Source organism: Protopterus annectens, chromosome 11.part0, assembly GCF_019279795.1.
Source record: "Protopterus annectens isolate FY-2018-M chromosome 11.part0, PAN1.0, whole genome shotgun sequence".
Lineage (NCBI taxonomy): Eukaryota > Metazoa > Chordata > Ceratodontiformes > Protopteridae > Protopterus > Protopterus annectens.
The window spans coordinates 57,947,932-57,969,770 of NC_056745.1; the positions used below are offsets into that span (position 1 = coordinate 57,947,932).

The 21,839-nt window shown below is 42.4% G+C and overlaps 1 protein-coding gene across 16 annotated transcripts in view; it reads left to right on the forward strand.

Annotated features, from left to right (window-relative positions):
* The window catches only part of NRCAM (neuronal cell adhesion molecule), a 1,614,235-nt gene that overhangs the window by 1,559,734 nt on the left and 32,662 nt on the right, over positions 1–21,839 (forward strand). For all 16 annotated transcript variants that reach the window (XM_044087425.1, XM_044087435.1, XM_044087431.1 and 13 more), the window contains one exon: positions 8,022–8,100. In XM_044087425.1, coding sequence (XP_043943360.1) covers positions 8,022–8,100 — 79 coding nt within the window. The remainder of the gene's footprint in view (positions 1–8,021; positions 8,101–21,839) is intronic.

Here is a 21,839-nt window from a genome sequence, read left to right on the forward strand (position 1 = left end):
CTGGGTGTAAATGGGGCCAAAATCTTTAAGTTACAGACATACATATGTACACACACAAACACTTGCCAGGGATGGAATTCAAACCCATACCTATGTAGTTATTGCTACTACATTGTTCCGCATTTATCACATGCGCCATGGAGCTTATATGTGTGAAGGCTGTGCCAGGGTATCTTTGAAGGTGAGTGACATCAGCAGCAGTGGTAAAGGAGGGGGTAAGGGAAGTGTTGTAAATGTGAATCACCACAAAACAGGTCTCTACAAGGATATGCACACTCTGTCACACAAACACTCACATTTACCAGGCTCAGAATTGGCACTCCTACCTAACTAGGTCACTACACTACAGTATCCACAGTTATCACATGCGCCACAGAGCTTATATGTTGGAAAGCTATCCAAAGGTATCTTTGAAGGTGAGTCACATCAGCAGCAATGCTAAAGGAGGGGTATGGGAAGTGTTTTATGTGTGAATGAACACAAACTCAGGTTTCTACAAGGATACACACACTCTCACACAAATACTCACATTTATCCAGTTGCCAGGATTAGGATTGGAACTCCTACTTAACTAGTTTGCTACACTATAGTGTTACACAGTTATTGCAAGTGCCACAAAGCTTATATGTTGGAAAGCTGTTCAACAATATCTTTGAAGGTGAGTGACAGCAGCAGTGGTAAAGGAGGGGTACGGGAAGTGTTTTAAGTGTGAATGACCAGAAAATCAAGTTTCTACAGGGATACACACACTCTCTCACATTTATACAGTTGCCAGGATCAGGATTGGAACTCCTACATCACTAGTTTGCTACACTATAGTATTACGCAGTTATTGCAAGCTCCATGGAGCTTATATGTTGGTTAGCTGTCCAAAGGTATCTTTGAAGGTGAGTGACATCAGCAGCGGTGCCAAAGGAGGGGTACGGGAGATTTAGTGAGTGTGAATGGCCTCAACCACATGCATCTAGAAACACACACATAAATTCACATACAACTTTACATTTGACAGGACTGAGATCACAACTGCTACATGAATGCCTATTTGTACTGTAATGTTACACTGTTATCAGAAACACCACTGACACTATAGGGCTGAGGGTTAACCAAAGGTATTTCTACAGTGAATGACATCAGAACATTATGTGATTTAGGCCAATGGAATGTGTAGTGGGTGGGACAGGCCCCATAATGGTGTTCTCTCTGTCACTGTCTGTCTTTCTCTTCCACACATCTCTCTGTGTGTATGTTTGACATATTATAATGTGTTTGCCTTAGATTTGTGTGTGCATTCCTATCCAGTGTGTGTGTGTGTGTGTGTGTGTGTGTGTGTGTGTGTGTGTGTGTGTGTGTGTGTGTGTGTCAATGGTGTACAATTTGGTGTGTGTGCACAGACAGCTGCGAATAACCAATAACTGTAGTCCACTATGTTGTGAGACATGAGCTTCATTTCTCTAAGTGTAGGAGCATGCCCAGTATGACCTTCTATATTGAGTGTTTGCATCCATTCCAAGGAGGGCTGGACTCCAGTTGAGGGTTTTGTGTGCTACAGCTACACCTAGCAAACTGTTTCTGCAGGATATCTGTAGATAGGTTGTCAATATGGAGACACAATGGGCTTAACATACAGGGGATACTGTAACTATTGTTATTTGTGCTGCTTGTATGACATGTTTGGTTGTAGCATAGATATTCTGACATATGTACTGTTTTACGCTGTGATGTGTCATGTCATTGGCTACTGACAGTTATTCTTTGCTTACAGTTATTTACCGGGAAATACAAGATGAATGCTGCTGTGACCAATATTCTGAGGCATATAGACTACACATTCTGGCGCACACCTGCCATTGTGCAGGGGTAGCTACAGACAATAGACTGCTGGTTCTGTGTAAATACTGCAGCACCTTGTTAATGTGCTGGCTGGAGTTACCCTCCTTGTGCTTTTCTCAACTTCAAGGAATGGCCATATCCTGCTGGGGCCATACCTCTCAGCTGTACAGACACACCCAGGTTATCCTGAGGCAGGACTCATGTATCTGGTCAGTTTATCTTCACATTATGGTTTACAAGCGGTTTTGTGGCTATTCATTCATGGATTTGCAGTCGGAAGTAGTATGGGTGGAGATTAGAGTTTCAGACTTCACACACTCCATGACATCCATGCTTCTACACCTCCCCTCTGTTATTCTCTCCTCCACTAAATATTATGTAAGCAATATCTCAGAGGTATCCCTATAGTTGGGCCTTTATCCAATAGTATTTATGGCCTGATCCACAGCCCTTGCAGTAGGACATGGGAAGGCATGCTACTGGCATTTGTTAACATGGCCTTTCATTTGTTTTCTGTTTACTGTTAGGTTGTTAGTTGGGACCCTCTGACATTCTATACATCAACACTATGGGTGAGGCATGGACCTTTGCCAGAGGAATGTATGCCATTTGAGAGTGCTGCAGGCCATCTGTTACTGCATTTCTACATGGGATTGTGGGGGGGGGGGTTGCACACCTGCAGACTTTAACATTTGAAATGACTGTACTGGTATTTCAGTTACTCTGTTGGTTTACATTTCATATTGTATTGTGACCTATCATGCAGACAGGAGGCATATCAGTAGAGTATGCATGTTAGATCTTAATCCCATATATTTCAGTTTCAGACTTCTTACCCATCAGAATTGGAATGCAACTGGCAGACCTGTTTTAGCATGTCTGTGTAGGTCTGGTGGGGGGCTGTTCACCATTGCCATCATTTGGGGGCCTTAGCCCTGCCTTTCTTCATGGTCATCTACACCTGTCCTGCTGGGTGAGAATGGTGGTAGGTATGTGACCCTTAATGACATCCATGTTTGTGACCTATTGACACCCACAGTTCTTAGGACCATCACATGTACTGCAGTGGGGGTTGTCACCTTCTGTAGTGCTGCCTAGTATGTTGACACCGGTATTTGTTATGAATGTCCTGCTGTCCCATATAGCTGTCTGTTGCTATCCCATTCAGCCACCCAATTCCCTTGCATGCTTGCATCCATACCATACATACAACTATCAGAACATACTACTCCATTCAGTAATTGATAGGAATAGTGACTTATCTTGTTGCTGGGCCAGTATTGAGGACAATGGTGGAGGGCTGACTATGTTGGATGCACATAGTACATGGTAACTCTCAGGTAGTGTCATGTTTGGCATCCCTTTTACTGTCTGTGCAAGTCAGAGAGAGGTATCAGTCCCTGGGTCCCTCCAGTGTCAGTGTGTGTGTGTGCTATGCATTGCCTCTTTGGCAAGGCCTGAGCATACTGTGCACGCCTCCTTCTGGGTACAGGGGCAGGCTCAGGATGTTCCTCCTCTGAGTCCCAGTGTGCCTGTGCTGGCCTTGGCAATGGTGGGGGGCTGTGTGGCCCTACCTGTGCTGTTCCTGCTGCAGCTGTTTCCACAGGATCATATTGTGTAGCATGACACATACTATGAACATTTGGGTATATGTAGCTGGAGAGTACTGCAAGGCTCCACTGGATATGTCAAGGCAGTGGAACCTTGACTTGAGCATCCCAAACACACACTCTACAATGATCCTGGTCTGTGCATGTGCCTCATTATGGTGTTCTTGTTCAGGTGTGTGTGTGCATTTCTGATGGGTGTCATCAGCCACGGCTTCAGTGCATAGCCAGCATCCCCCACTAGATGGCCATATGGGATGCCCCCTTGGCAAACACCTGATACTACTGTGAGCAATGCCAGATGTAGGAGTCGTGATACCCTCCAGGGCTGCCAGCACACACATTCATGACAATTGCACATGACCTGGCAGTTGATGGACGGGAAGCCCTTGTGGTTTATGTAGACCCTGACCCGCTCATCGGGTGGTGCTTTGATGTGGATGTGCCTGCAGTTTATACACCAACTACTTCAGGGTATTCTGCTATACAGTGGAAGAGATGCATACATGTGGTCAGGGCCTCACGGGCAGTGGAAAAATATATGTGCTCATTGGCATGTTGTGTCATGGCATCCAGGAGCTGGTGGAGTACCCTGGATGCTGATGCCTGTGAGACACCCCATGATATCCCCAGTTGGTCTTTGGAAGGTATCTGTGGCTAGTATTCTTAAGCCTAGACATGCCTTGGTATCCACTGGGATGGGTACCCCTCTATTAGTTATGTGTGTAAGGTGTGGCCAGCACAGCTCAACGATTTGCTGTAGAATGCCCCTGTCCACCCTATAGTGCTCTACTATCTCCAGCTCATGTAGGCCCTGGTAGGTTACCCTGGGTCTACACTCTTCTCCTCCTCCTCACTGTGGGTCAGTTGTCAGCATTCTCCTCCTCACCACCCTCAGTTTCTAGCACATATTGATGGAGTAAAACAGCAGCAGCCTCTAACATATTTAGTTATTTTTGCCAGTTAAAAATCCCTCATCTGTGTACACCAGTGGTGTAGAGTTTTTGAAAAAAAAAAACAGTCTGTAGGGTGTTTGCATGCTTTATATTAGTGTGCTGGGCTGCTGTATGTATAATTGGCTGATTCTGATACATTCCACCTGCCAGCTATGCTAGTTCTCCTTGATTGCCTTCCTACTGCTGTTTCCCCTTCCCACTTCCTCCCTATTTAAGCCCAGAGGTGTACCACGCATAACCGGTGCTCAAATGTATACAGTTCTGCTATTGTTTTTTTTTTTTTTTTGGACCCACTGTGCACCCTTTTAGCTAATGTAAGCTCTTTTAAGCAGAAATGGCCCTCCCTGGATGCAAACACACTCTGCATTTCATGAAATAAGACATTACAGCCTCAGACACACCCCCTTCCTTAGCTGTGCTTAGCTAAGGACAAACACGGGCCACAGAGCTCCAATGAACTTACAGCAAGTATATACTTCTCAGAAGTACAGGCAAACACAGGAGGACTATGGCTAACCAAGTTCACAAATGACTGCACACAGGGAGCCATAATTGACGACTCTCCAGCTGACAAGGACATCCTCCAAAAGGGCCTTACTGAGACGGACACCTAGTATCAAAGTCATGGCCTCAAGCTAAATGTCAAAAAAATGCATAGTCATCCCGTTTGGGAAAAGCAAAACACCCACGAATTACCACATAGGTGGCAGCCCCCTTAATACAGAAGAGATAATAAGGGACCTGGGGACCCAGGTAGATAGTAATCTCTCCTTTGACAATCATATTGCCAAAGTAGTTAGGAAATCCTTCTATGTGGCCAATCTAATTACTAAAGGGTTCACATCTAGAAATAAAGAGGTTATAGTGCTCCTCTACTCGTCACTCATTAGACCCATCATAGAGTACAATGCCCCATTTGGGATGTACCTCACAAGACACTTCTAACAGCTGGAAAGACCACAAAAGTACCTCACCAAGAGGATTACTGGCCTCAAACATAGGTCCTATGCAGCCCGACTGAAAAAACTCCAGGTGTACTCAGTGACATATCGCTTACTCAGAGGTGATCTCTGCCTGACTTACAAAGCCATGTCCAACTCAGAATTGATGGGCATGCTCCACCTAAAGAAATCCAAGTCACTGCAAGCCATGCCCTCTAGTGAGCTAAACCTCACCACAACAATAAATAGAACATGCTGAAGGGATATATTCCTGTCACAGAGACTCCCCATGCTTTGGAACAAAATTCCAAATTACATCAGGCAGAGCCCCTCACTAACACTCTTCAAGAGAAACATTGACGAGTGGATGGGTAACAGAAAATACACCCCTGGGATCACTTCTTTGGTTCTGCTTGACAGAGGATCAGTTAATTAATTAATGGGGCAGCGAAAGCCAACACACTCTGGCTAGGCTTATAAATGCCCTCGGGCAGATAGCCTAGTACCTACCTGTGAACCTATGAACCTATGAACCTATGACTCACCCCTTATAAAGTCATTCAGCTCTTATTCTTGTATTGTTGTATTGCTGCACCTACACGGTTAGGTGCAAGCTGACACATTGAGGAAATCTGTGATTCAGTAAAACTCCCCACATTTGCATACCCCAGTGTGTACATCCTTAGTTACTGCACTTAGACGGGCCCTTTCCCCTTGACAACCAGTGCTCCCTCGTATTGTTTACATTCTGCATGACATTGACTGTAATGGCAAAATGCAGACTTATCTTAAAATTGATTTTTCTCATTTTTTTTTTGATTTTCGGCACAATCCCATTTGCATGCCACTGCCCTGAGCTTAACTGGCTATGATAAGCCAAAAAAAAAGTTTAATTTTATAAAAATATAAACATGTATTAATGCCAATGGCCTTATATTTGGCAATTAGCATGTGTGTTTGACTGTAATACATGCTTTCCATGCTGTCCTGCCTCCGTTTGCTCAGATGCGGAAATGTATTCAGTTACTAACTGAATACATTTCTAAAGCGACACTGTTCATGCACGGAGTCCGATCAGCTTTGTGGATCGCAAAATCACCTCATATACATGTTTTTTACCAGCAAATGAGATGATTTGCTTCCTGCACAGCTTTCCTTGGAGGAACAGTGTAGGGCCGCTTGTGCACGTGAAAATGGCACTTTCCTGGATCGCTCGGTGGCCATTTTCCATGCAGGAGCTCCTACACTGTTCCTGCATGGAAAATAGCCATTCATGAATCTAGGGGAAAGTCAGATGAAAACAAAACAGTATGCAGAAAAGAAGGAATTTAGAATTTTACCTGTGGAAAACAGAAAGAAAGGCAGATGTAGAGAGAAAGAGAAATAGACAGAGAGACAGAGTTAGAGGAAGTGCTAAAAGGAAGACAGTAAAGTGCATTGGAATTGGTATAATGGAAGAGTATATGAAAAAAACGGAAATGACAAGCAGAGATGGGCAAAGAGTGGACATGCTATAAAATCTTCATTATAAAGGGAAAAGAGAAACAAAAAATAAAAAAACATTCAGAATATGTTGGGCACTAGCTATCTGTGAATATCATTTGAATAAAGTAAGCCTCCTAAGGTCTCGGAATATAAAAAATTAGAGAAAACCTTTGATTTACTTTGATGAATAATGAAACAGCATTTAGCCTAAATCTCGTATATGTAGCACTTGTTCCTTAATCCCATTTCTTTTTGTACCTTTTTCTTGCCTTCATCCTACCAGCCCCTAGTCTGTCAGCCAGATAGGTCTTTCCATTCTCCCCGTGTCTACAGCTGTATCTCAACGTATCTCTCTTCAGTGAATTCTCTCTCTGCAATGAACAAACTGTTTTTGATAGATGTACTTATACATTGGTAGTGGGATCAAGAACTGACTGATATGGCATAATTCAATTGCATTCCCAGGATTTTGGTCCCTATTGCCCCTTCCTTGTATGGCTAAACTGCCTTTTCTGGTGAAACAGAGAACCGCAATGCCAGGATATATGTTCATTTTTCCACACACCCATCATGGTTACATTCTGAGCACTTTTGATAGGCAGAAAGGTGTTTGTTTCAATAAGCTAGCATGCCTTCTGCACTGTCACTCATCCAACAAGGCCTCCACTCAACCATTGATCTGTCATATCTGAATCTGTATTGTGCACTCTAACTCACTCACTCACTCACTCACTCACTCACTCACTCACTCACTCACTCACTCACTCACTCACTCACTCACTCACTCACTCACTCACTCACTCACTCACTCATATTCTTTCCTAACTGCCTTTTCAAGGGTCCAGGCCTGTAACCTAACCCAGGTCTCATGCAGTAAAAATTGCCACTAAGACAGGATTCATTCCCTGGTTGTACTTTCAAGCAAACTGGGTCTAAAATACAAACTTTTGTGGATCATGAAATTTCGACCATTCTATCACTGCATTCCAGGTGAGAAAATATCTTTGGTGCAAGTTAAAGTTCTCTAAAAATAGAATAAAATACGCTTCTCTGTAACTTAGTTTTTGACCAGATTGTGTATTGCATTACTATTTTGTTTTAAATTATAGATAAAAAATAAAAGGAACATGTAAGTATGGAAATTAAAGTTACTTCTTGACCAAACCAAGTATCACCTTTTTATATATTTTTTTAAATTTTAGTTAAAGAAAAAGAAGATGCACATGCAGACCCAGAAATACAGCCAATGAAAGAAGATGATGGGACATTTGGTGAATACAGGTGAGCAGCTAACATGTGCCTAAAGTCTCTGCGATTGTTTTCTGATGATGCATTCACAGGACTGGAGACATACAAATGGTACTGTCTGTGCTCGAACAGTGTCTGAATTATCTGCTTGAATATCAGTGGTCACGTCATACTGGACATGAACTATGACTAGACAGCTGTATCTGCAGACCATGCAAGTGAAGCACTTTGCATTATGTGGACAGATGACTAAGTATGAGACTAGGAATTCATTTCATTTCAAATAAACTGAAAAATTCAAATCGGGGTACTTCTACAATGAACACTCAACTGTTTATGTATCCCTTGAAACATCTTTTAAATTACTGAATAAAAATAGTCCCCCTACTTTTTAAATCCTATGATGTTTACAAAAATGCTATTGAATCCAGGCCCAGGCAAAGATATCATGAGAACAATACCACATGTTTTCCTGTTGTAAACCAATTAAAATGCAAGAAAGGTTTCTATCCACACCAGGCAATCTCACTAGTGTTTTTTGTTTCCTCTGACATCACTGTTTTTGAAAAAGTTACTGGTAGAATAGGGCATGGAAAACAAATGCTTCCACCTGGCAGTGAGGCATAGTTTCATTGTGTGATACGGTCTTCATTTATATTTGCTGCAGTTTGGGGACATTGTCTTTGAATCACCTAATAAAAATCATCACCTGATGCTGTGAAATTATTTGCATACCAATGCCTGCTGAAGCTGAACAAATGTCTATATGAAAAATGTGATAAAGTTTTCTGAGGTTTATTATCTGTTCAGGCACTGAAAACAAATCATACATTTTGAATATTCTTGTAGACTTCCATTTTGGAAATTATTACCAGTCCTGTATTTATATAATATTTTATTTTATTTTATGTATTTGTTTTCTTGGGTAGAGCAGTGATTTCCATGGACCTTTTTCAGACTCAGCCTTGGAGCAGTGTCTGGTTAAGTGACTTGGTCAGAGTCACAAAGTTAGACAATGGATGCTGAGGGAATACTGTTTATTTAAAGCATTCCAGTAAGTCACTCCTTATTAATGTTATGAATTGAAGAAGTATAGAATGAAAATTGTATGAGTAGCATAAAAAATTAATTTAAAATACGCATTTGTTTAATTTTAATATTTCTCATTACGTGTGCATTACTTCCTTGAATATGATTTTTTTTCTTTTCTTAGTTTAAATGGGCAGCATTATTATTTTGGTAAAATAGTAAATATTATACTTAATGTTTTTTTTCCAAAGACCTAAGATTATTTTTCAAGCTATTTATATTTATAACAATCTTTAAAAGACAAACTAGTTGCTACATTCAAATTAAACAAGGTCTTTGCAGTGCTTGTTATTCTGTACAAGTGTACTTCTGAAAATGTCAAAATTGGCTAAGTTGTACTTTCAAATAATAATGCAACAAAGTTCAAATCAGGCATATATTAGGCAGTGCGTAAAGCCTGCAAGCTGACCAAAGGACCACATACAAAAAAGAGAAGTGCAGACAAGCAGCAGCAAAGAAGACATGTGGCCAAGATGATGGCTGTCACAGCTATGGCAAGCTATCACTGCCAAGTCAATGCATGCTGACACGTGTAATGTAGAGACGTGGCACTGCAACTACCAACCGGCTGGTATGCAGTGCTGGGAGAGTGGTAAACCTGTTCAGCATATCATGGGGAGGGGGTGGGAGAGATAGGAAGTAAGAAAGTGGAGAACTGCAAACAGAGGTAAAAACAAAAGATATGAAGGGTTGGGTAGGATGGAAAGGTATTTTTTTGAAGTGGAAGACCCCGTTTGTAAATTTTACAAATGATGGATAGGTGGAATATGGTGGAATCCTTGTGTTGTTTGTGAAGATGATCTAGAAGACAACAGACCTAGGCATCTCTCACCTGAGTGGCTGATGGCGTGGGACATTTTTTTTTCCAGAGGCTTGATGTTTAGGCTTTGCTGTTTGTGTGACTTGCCTTGCCAAGTCACAATGCACTAGATGTTATCTATGTGGAGAACCAGTTGTTAATTCTTCATGGTAGTAACTAGCCTCCATAAATCACACAGGGAGCCCTTCTGTCCACCATCAGAAGAGGGACCTTCATCAACCCCAGGAGGCAGATGCAGAGGGTATTAGTAACTCTCCGGGTCACTTGCAGCAGATAAGCCTTCTCTTCTGAGCATAGAGGAAGACCTGCTAAGTACTGGTGACCCAGAAGCAATAGTTGGCAGTAGCCTATTGGGTCTGGGTAACTCCTCCTCCTCTTCCTCCTTCTACTCCTTCTGTTTGAGAGCTGTACCTGCAGAAGGATAGCAAAATTAGTAACGATCATCAGACTCATGTAAGGGAATAACGCTGGTGTAGATGAGAAGTGGACTGCTGCACACTGCATGCACACCCTGCTGTCTAAGAAGTGGTCTCATCGTCTGTGGCCCCTAAGCAGTTATCACTCCTTTTCTATTGGAAAACAAAATATCTGCTAAGTATTCACCTATGAGAATTAAAATGGTAAAGGAAAACAGTACTGAAAAAAAGTTCTCAGTACACGTGTAGATTCTGCTCCCAAATCTCTGTCTCCAGCTGGTGGAACAGGTCAGGGTAGTTACAGTGATGCTGACATTGCTCAAACAGTAACGCTGATCATATAGTGATGCTGATATTACTCAAACAGTGATGCTAACATTGCTCAAACAGTGATGCTGACATTGCTCATACAGTGATGCTAATTATATAGTGATGCTGACATTGCTCATACAGTGATATTGACATTACTCATTCAGTGATGCTGACATTGCTCAAACAGTGATGTTGGCATTGCTATGATACTAACATTGCTCATACAGTGATGCTGACGTTGCTCAAAAAGTGACGCTGACATTACTCATACAGTGATGCTGATCATATAGTGATGCTGACATTGCTCAGTGATGCTAACATTGCTCAAACAGTGATGCTGACATCACTGCTACAGTGATGCTGACATTGCTCATACAATGATGCTGATCATATAGTGATGCCAACATTGCTCATACAGTGATGCTGACATTGCTCAGTGATGCTGCATTGCTCATACAGTGATGCTGACATTGCTCATACACAGATACTGACATCACTTAAACAGTGATGCTGAAATTGCTCATACAGTGATGCTGACACTGCTCAAACAGTGATGTTGACATTGCTCATACAGTGATGCTGATTATATAGTGATGCTGACATTGCTCATACAGTGATATTGACATTACTCATTCAGTGATGCTGACATTGCTCAAACAGTGATGTTGACATTGCTATGATACTAACATTGCTCATACAGTGATGCTGACGTTGCTCAAAAAGTGATGCTGACATTACTCATACAGTGATGCTGATCATATAGTGATGCTGACATTGCTCAGTGATGCTAACATTGCTCAAACAGTGATGCTGACATCACTGCTACAGTGATGCTGACATTGCTCATACAATGATGCTGATCATATAGTGATGCCGACATTGCTCATACAGTGATGCTGACATTGCTCAGTGATGCTGCATTGCTCATACAGTGATGCTGACATTGCTCATACACAGATACTGACATCGCTTAAACAGTGATGCTGAAATTGCTCATACAGTGATGCTGACACTGCTAAAACATTGATACTGACATTGCTCATACAGTGATGCTGACATCACTCAGTGATACTGACATTGCTCAGTGATGCTGACATTGCTCATACAGTGATGCTGACATTGCTGTGATGCTGACATTGCTCAAACAGTGAAGATGACATTGTTCATACAGTGATGCTGACATTGCAGTGATGCTGACATTGCTCATACAGTGAAGCTGACATTGCTCATACAGTGATGCTGACATCGCTTAAACAGTGATGCTGACATTGCTCATACTGTGATGCTGACATTCCTCAATCATTGATGCTGACATTGCTCATACAGTGATGCTGACATTGCTCAAACAGTGATGCTGACATTGCTCAGTGATGCTGACATTGCTCATACAGTGATGCTGACATTGCTGTGATGCTGACATTGCTCATACAGTGATGCTGACATTGCTGTGATGCTGATATTGCTGTTACATTGATGCTGACATTGCTCAAACAGTAATTCTGACATTGTTCAAACAGTGATGCTGACATTGCTCAAACAGTGATGTTGACATTGCTCATACAGTGATGCTGGTCAAACAGTGAAGCTGACATTGCTCAAACAGTGATGCCAACATTGCTCAAACATACAGTGAAGCTGACATCTCTCAAACAGCGATGCTGACATCGCTCAAACAGTGATGCTGACATTGCTCCATGATGCTGACATTGCTCCTACAGTAATGCTGACATTGTTCAAACAGTGATGCTGACATTGCTGTTACAGTGATTCTGACATTGCTGTGATGCTGACATTGCTCAAACAGTGATGCTGACATTGCTCAGTGATTCTGACATTGCTCATACAGTGATTCTGACATTGCTGTGATGCTGACATTGCTCAAACAGTTATGCTGACATTGCTCATACCATGATGCTGATCATATAGTGATTCTGACATTGCTCATACAGTGATGCTGACATTGCTCATACAGTGATGCTGGTCAAACAGTGATGCTGACATTGCTCAAACAGTGATGCTGACATTGCTCAGTGATGCTGACATTGCTCATACAGTCATGCTGACATTGCTGTGATGCTGATATTGCTGTTACATTGTTGCTGACGTTGCTCAAAGAGTAATGCTGACATTGTTCAAACAGTGATGCTGACATTGCTCAAACAGTGATGTTGACATTGCTCATACAGTGATGCTGGTCAAACAGTGATGCTGACATTGCTCAGACAGTGATACCAACATTAATCAGTGATGCTGACATTGCTCATACAGTGATGCTGACATCGCTCAAACAGTGATGCTGACATTGCTCATACAGTGATGCTGACATTGCTGTGATGCTGACATTGCTCAAATAGTGATGCTGACATTGCTCAAACAGTGTTGCTGACATCGCTCAAACAGTGATGCTGACATTGCTGTGATGCTGACATTGTTCAGACAGTAATGCTGACATTGCTCATACAGTGATGCTGACATTGCTCAAACAGTGATGCTGACATTGCTCATACAGTTATGCTGACATTGCTCAAACAGTGATGCTGATATCACTCAAACAGTGATGCTGACATTGCTCAGGCAGTAATGCTGACATTGCTCATACAGTGATGCTGATATTGCAGTGATGCTGACATTGCTCAGTGATGCTGCCATTGATCATACAGTGATGCTGCTCAGTGATGCTGACATTGCTCAAACAGTGATGTTGACACTGCTCAAACATACAGTGATGTTGACATCACTCATACAGTGATGCTGAGATTGCTCAAACAATGATGTTGAGATTGCTCAAATGTACAGTGATGCTGACATTGCTCATACAGTGATGCTGACATTTCTCATGCAGTGATGCTGACATCGCTCATACAGTGAAGCTAACATTGCTCAAACAGTGATGCCAACATTGCTCAAACATACAGTGATGCTGACATCTCTCAAACAGCAATGCTGACATTGCTCAAACAGTCATGCTGACATTGCTCAAACAGTGATGCTGACATTGCTCATGCAGTGATGCTAATGCTGACATTGCTGAAACAGTGATGCTGGTCAAACAGTGATGCTTACATTGCTCAGACAGTGATGCCAACATTAATCAGTGATGCTGACATTGCTCATACAGTGATGCTGACATTGCTCAGTCAGTGATGCTGACATTGCTCATACAGTGATACTGATCATATAGTGATGCTGACATTGCTCAGTGATGCTAACATTGCTCAAACAGTGATGCTGACATCACTGTTACAGTGATGCTGACATCACTGTTACAGTGATGCTGACATCACTGTTACAGTGATGCTGACATTGCTCATACAGTGATGCTGATCATATAGTGATGCTGACATTGCTCATACAGTGATGCTGACATTGCTCAAACAGTGATGCTGACATTGCTCAGTGATGCTGCATTGCTCATACATTGATGCTGACATTGCTCATACAGTGATGCTGACATCACTCAAACAGTGATGCTGACATTGTTCAAACAGTGATGTTGACATTGCTCAAACAGTGATGCTGACATTGCTCTTACAGTGATGCTGGTCAAACAGTAATGCTGACATTGCTCAGACAGTGATGCTGACATTGCTCAGTGATGCTGACATTGCTCATACAGTGATGCTGACATCGCTCAAACAGTGATGTTGACATTGCTCATACAGTGATGCTGGTCAAACAATGATGCTGACATTGCTCAGACAGCGATGCTTACATTGCTCAAGGATGCTGACATTGCTCATACAGTAATGCTGACATTGTTCAAAGAGTGATGCTGACATTGCTCAAACAGTGATGTTGACATTACTCATACAGTGATGCTGGTCAAACAGTGAAGCTGACATTGCTCAAACAGTGATGCCGACATTGCTCAAACATACAGTGAAGCTGACATCTCTCAAACAGCGATGCTGACATCGCTCAAACAGTGATGCTGACATTGCTCCATGATGCTGGCATTGCTCCTACAGTGATGCTGACATTGTTCAAACAGTGATGCTGACATTGCTGTTACAGTGATGCTGACATTGATGTGATGCTGACATTGTTCAAACAGTGATGCTGACATTGCTCAGTGATTCTGACATTGCTCATACAGTGATTCTGACATTGCTGTGATGCTGACATTGCTCAAACAGTTATGCTGACATTGCTCATACCATGATGCTGATCATATAGTGATGCTGACATTGTTCATACAGTGATGCTGACATTGCTCAGTGATGCTGCATTGCTCCTACAGTGATGCAGACATTGCTAATACAGTGATGCTGACATTGCTCAATCATTGATGCTGACATTGCTCATACAGTGATGCTGACATTGCTCAAACAGTGATGCTGACATTGCTCAGTGATGCTGACATTGCTCATACAGTGATGCTGACATTGCTGTGATGTTGACATTGCTCAAACAGTGATGCTGACATTGCTCATACAGTGATGCTGACATTGCTGTAATGCTGACATTGCTCAAATAGTGATACTGACATTGCTCATACAGTGATGTGGACATTGCTGTGATGCTGATATTGATGTTACAGTGATGCTGACATTGCTCAAACAGTGATGCTGACATTGCTCATACAGTGATGCTGACATTGCTCAAACAGTTTTGCTGACATTGCTCAAACGGTGATGCTGACATTGCTCAAACAGTGATGCTGACATTGCTGTGATGCTGACATTGTTCAGACAGTAATGCTGACATTGCTCATACAGTGATGCTGACATTGCTCAAACAGTGATGCTGACATTGCTCATACAGTGATGCTGATATTGCAGTGATGCTGACATTGCTCAGTGATGCTGACATTGATCATACAGTGATGCTGCTCAGTGATGCTGACATTGCTCAAACAGTGTTGGTGACATCGCTCAAATAGTGATGCTGACATTGCTGTGATGCTGACATTGTTCAGACAGTAATGCTGACATTGCTCATACAGTGATGCTGACATTGCTCAGGCAGTAATGCTGACATTGCTCATACAGTGATGCTGATATTGCAGTGATGCTGACAGTGCTCAGTGATGCTGACATTGATCATACAGTGATGCTGCTCATTGATGCTGACATTGCTAAAACAGTGATGCTGACATTGCTCAAACATACAGTGATGTTGACATCACTCATACCGTGATGCTGACATTGCTCAAACAATGATGCTGAGATTGCTCAAACATACAGTGATGCTGACATTGCTCATACAGTGATGCTGACATTGCTCATGCATTGATGCTGACATCGCTCATACAGTGAATCTGACATTGCTCAAACAGTGATGACAACATTGCTCAAACATACAGTGATGCTGACATTGCTCATGCAGTGATGCTAATGCTGACATTGCTGAAACAGTGAGGCTGCTCAAACAATGATGTTTACATTGCTCAGACAGTGATGCCAACATTAATCAGTGATGCTGACATTGCTCATACAGTGATGCTGACATCGCTCAAACAGTGATGCTGACATTGCTCATACAGTGATACTGATCATATAGTGATGCTGACATTGTTCATACAGTGATGCTGACATTGCTCAAACAGTGATGCTGACATCACTGTTACAGTGATGCTGACATTGCTCATACAGTGATGCTGATCATATAGTGATGCTGACATTGCTCATACAGTGATGCTGACATTGCTCAAACAGTGATGCTGACATTGCTCAATGATGCTGCATTGCTCATACAGTGATGCTGACATTGCTCATACAGTGATGCTGACATCGCTCAAACAGTGATGCTGACATTGTTCAAACAGTGATGTTGACATTGCTCAAACAGTGATGCTGAAATTGCTCTTACAGTGATGCTGGTCAAACAGTAATGCTGACATTGCTCAGACTGTGATGCTGACATTGCTCAGTGATGCTGACATTGCTCATACAGTGATGCTGACATCGCTCAAACAGTGATGCTGACATTGCTCATACAGTGATGCTGGTCAAACAATGATGCTGACATTGCTCAGACAGTGATGCTTACATTGCTCAAGGATGCTGACATTGCTCATACAGTGAGGCTGACATCACTCAGTCATGCTGACATTGCTCATACAGTGATGCTGACATTGCTCATGCAGTGATGCTGACATTGCTCATGCAGTGATGCTGACATTGCTGTGATGCTGATATTGCTTTTACATTGATGCTGACATTGCTCAAACAGTGATGCTGACATTGCTCATACAGTGATGCTGACATCGCTCAAACAGTGATGCTGTCATTGCTGTGATGCTGACATTGCTCAGACAGTAATGCTGACATTGTTCATACAGTGATGCTGATATTGTAGTGATGCTGACATTGCTCAGTGATGCTAACATTGCTCATACAGTGATGCAGACATTGCTCAAACAGTGATGCTGACATTGCACAAACATACAGTGATGCTGATATTGCTCATACAGTGATGCTGAGATGGCTCAAACAGTGATGCGGAGATTGCTCAAACATACAGTGAGGCTGACATTGCTCATACAGTGATGCTGAAATTGCTCATGCAGTGATGCTGACATCGCTCATACAGTGAAACTGACATTGCACAAACAGTGATGCCGAAATTGCTCAAACATACAGTGAAGCTGACATCTCTCAAACAGCGATGCTGACATTGCTCAAACACTGATGCTGACATTGCTCATACAGTGATGCTGACATTATTCAAACAGTGATGCTGACATTGTTGTTACAGTGATGCTGACATTGCTGTGATGTTGACATTGCTCAAACAGTGATGCTGACATTGCTCGGTGATTCTGACATTGCTCATACAGTTATGCTGATATTGCTCAGTGATGCTGCATTCTCATACAGTGATGCTGACATTGCTCAATCATTGATGCTGACATTGCTCATACAGTGATGCTGACATTGCTCAAACAGTGATGCTAACATTGCTCATACAGTGATGCTGACATTGCTGTGATGCTGACATTGCTCAAACAGTGATGCTGACATTGCTCATACAGTGATGCTGACATTGCAGTGATGCTGACATTGCTCATACAGTGATGCTGGTCAAACAGTGATGCTGACATTGCTCAAACAGTGATGCTGACATTGCTCATACAGTGATGCTGACATTGCTGTGATGCTGACATTGCTCATACAGTGATGCTGACATTGCTGTAATGCTGATATTGCTGTTACATTGATGCTGACATTGCTCAAACAGTAATGCTGACATTGTTCAAACAGTTATGCTGACATTGCTCAAACAGTGATGTTGACATTGCTTATACAGTGATGCTGGTCAAACAGTGATGCTGACAATGCTCAGACAGTGATGTCAACATTAATCAGTGATGCTGACATTGCTCATGCAGTGATGCTGACATCACTCAGTGATGCTGACAGTGCTCATACAGTGATGCTGACACTGCTGTGAGGCTGACATTGCTCAAACAGTGATGCTGACATTGCTCAAACATACAGTGATGTTGACATTGCTTATACAGTGAAGCTGACATTGCTCAAACAGTGATGCCAACATTGCTCAAACATACAGTGATGCTGACATCTCTCAAACAGCAATGCTAACATTGATCAGTGATGCTGACATTGCTCAAACAGTGATGCTGACATTGCTCATGCAGTGATGCTGATGCTGACATTGCTCAGACAGTGATGCTGACATTGCTCAAATAGTGATGCTGAAATTGCTCAAATATTTGACATTGCTCAAACAATGATGCTAACATCACTCAGTGATGCTGACATTGCTCATACACTGATGCTGACATTGCGCAAGCATACAGTGATGCTGACATTGCTCAAACACTGATGCTGACATTTCTCAGTGATGCTGACATTGCTCAAACACTGATGCTGACATTGCTCATACAGTGATGCTGACATTGTTCAAACAGTGATGCTGACACTGTTCAAACAGTGATGCTTACATTGCACTTACAGTGTTGCTTACATTGCTGTGATGCTGACATTGCTCAAACAGTGATGCTGATATTGCTCAGTGATGCTGACATTGCTCAGTGATTCTGACATTGCTCAAATAGTGATGCTGGCATTGCTTCATGATGCTGACATTGCTCATACTGTGATGCTGACATTGCTCAAACAGTGATGCTGTCATTGCTGTTACAGTGATGCTGACATTGCTGTGATGCTGACATTGCTCAAAAAGTGATGCTGATATTGTTCATACAGTGATGCTGACATTGTTCAAACAGTGATGCTGACATTGCTCATACAGTGATGCTGAGCTGACATTGCTCAAACAGTAATGTTGACATTGCTCAGTGATGCTGACATTCCTCATACTATGATGCTGACATTGCTCAAACAGTGATGCTGACTTTGCTGTTACAGTGATGCTGCCATTGCTATGATACTGACATTGCTCATACAGTGATGCTGACATTGCTCAAACAGTGATGATGACATTGCTCATACAGTGATGCTGACATTGTTCAAACAGTGATGATGACATTGTTCGTACAGTGATGGTAACATTGCTCAAACAGTGAGGCTGACATTGCTGTTACAGTTATGCAGATATTGCTGTGATCCTGTCATTGCTCAAACAGTGATGCTGACATTGCTCAAACAGTGATGCTGACATTGCTCAGTGATTCTGACATTGCTCATACAGTGATGCTGACATTGTTCAAACAGTGATGCTGACATTGTTCAATCAAGTGATGCTGACATTGCTTAAACAGTGATGCTGACATTGCTCCGTGATGCTGACATTGCTCATACAGTGATGCTGACATTGTTCAAACAGTGATGCTGACATTGCAGTTACAGTGATGCTTACATTGCTGTGATGCTGACATTGCTCAAACAGTGATGCTGACATTGCTCAGTGATACTGACATTGCTCTGTGATTCTGACATTGCTCAAGCAGTGATGCTGACATTGCTTCATGATGCCGACATTGCTCAAACTGTGATGCTGACATTTCTCAAACAGTGATGCTGACATTGTTGTTACAGTGATGCTGACATTGCTGTGATGCTGACATTGCTCATACTATGATGCTGACATTGCTCAAACAGTGATGCTGACATTGCTCTACAGTGATGCTGACATTGCTATGATACAGACATTGCTCATAGAGTGATGCTGACACTGCTCATACAGTGATGCTCACATTGCTCAAAAAGTGATGCTGGCATTGCTCATACAGTGATGCTAACATTGCTCAAACAGTGATACTGACACTGATTTTACAGTGTTGCAGACATTGCTGTGATCCTGACATTGCTCAAACAGTGATGCTGACATTGCTGTGATGCTGACATTCCTCAAACAGTGATGCTGACATTGTTCAGTGATGCTGACATTGCTCGGTGATTCTGACATTGCTCATACAGTGATGCTGACATTGCTGTGATGCTGACATTGCTCAAACAGTGATGCTGACATTGCTCAGTGATGCTGACATTGCTCAGTGATTCTGACATTGCTCAAATAGTGATGCTGGCATTGCTTCATGATGCTGACATTGCTCATACTGTGATGCTGACATTGCTCAAACAGTGATGCTGACATTGCTGTTACAGTGATGCTGACATTGCTGTGATGCTGACATTGCTCAAAAAGTGATGCTGATATTGCTCATACAGTGATGCTGACATTGTTCAAACAGTGATGCTGACATTGCTCATACAGTGATGCTGAGCTGACATTGCTCAAACAGTAATGTTGACATTGTTCAGTGATGCTGACATTCCTCATACTATGATGCTGACATTGCTCAAACAGTGATGCTGATATTGCTGTTACAGTGATGCTGACATTGCTATGATACTGCCATTGCTCATACAGTGATGCTGACATTGCTCAAACAGTGATGATGACATTGCTCATACAGTGATGCTGACATTGTTCAAACAGTGATGATGACATTGTTCGTACAGTGATGCTAACATTGCTCAAACAGTGAGGCTGACATTGCTGTTACAGTTATGCAGATATTGCTGTGATCCTGTCATTGCTCAAACAGTGATGCTGACATTGCTCAAACAGTGATGCTGACATTGCTCAGTGATTCTGACATTGCTCATACAGTGATGCTGACATTGTTCAAACAGTGATGCTGACATTGTTCAATCAAGTGATGCTGACATTGCTTAAACAGTGATGCTGACATTGCTCCGTGATGCTGACATTGCTCATACAGTGATGCTGACATTGTTCAAACAGTGATGCTGACATTGCAGTTACAGTGATGCTTACATTGCTGTGATGCTGACATTGCTCAAACAGTGATGCTGACATTGCTCAGTGATACTGACATTGCTCTGTGATTCTGACATTGCTCAAGCAGTGATGCTGACATTGCTTCATGATGCTGACATTGCTCAAACTGTGATGCTGACATTGCTCAAACAGTGATGCTGACATTGTTGTTACAGTGATGCTGACATTGCTGTGATGCTGACATTGCTCAAACAGTGATGCTGACATTGCTGTACAGTGATGCTGACATTGCTATGATACAGACATTGCTCATAGAGTGATGCTGACACTGCTCATACAGTGATGCTCACATTGCTCAAAAAGTGATGCTGGCATTGCTCATACAGTGATGCTAACATTGCTCAAACAGTGATACTGACACTGATTTTACAGTGATGCAGACATTGCTGTGATCCTGACATTGCTCAAACAGTGATGCTGACATTGCTGTGATGCTGACATTCCTCAAACAGTGATGCTGACATTGCTCAGTGATGCTGACATTGCTCGGTGATTCTGACATTGCTCATACAGTGATGCTGACATTGCTGTGATGCTGATATTGCTCAAACAGTGATGCTGACATTGCTCATCCCGTGATGCTGATCATATAGTGATGCTGACATTGCTCATACAGTGATGCTGGCATTGCTCAAACAGTGATGCTGACATCGCTCATACAGTGATGCTGACATCACTTAAGCAGTGATGCTGACATTGCTGAGTGACGCTGACATTGCTCATACAGTGATGCTGATATTGCTGTGATCCTGACCTTGCTCAAACAGTGATGCTGACATTGCAGTGATGCTGACATTACTCATACAGTGATGCTGGTCAAACAGTGATGTTGACATTGCTCAAACAGTGATGCTGACATTGCTCAGTGATGCTGGCATTGCTCATGCAGTGATGCTGAT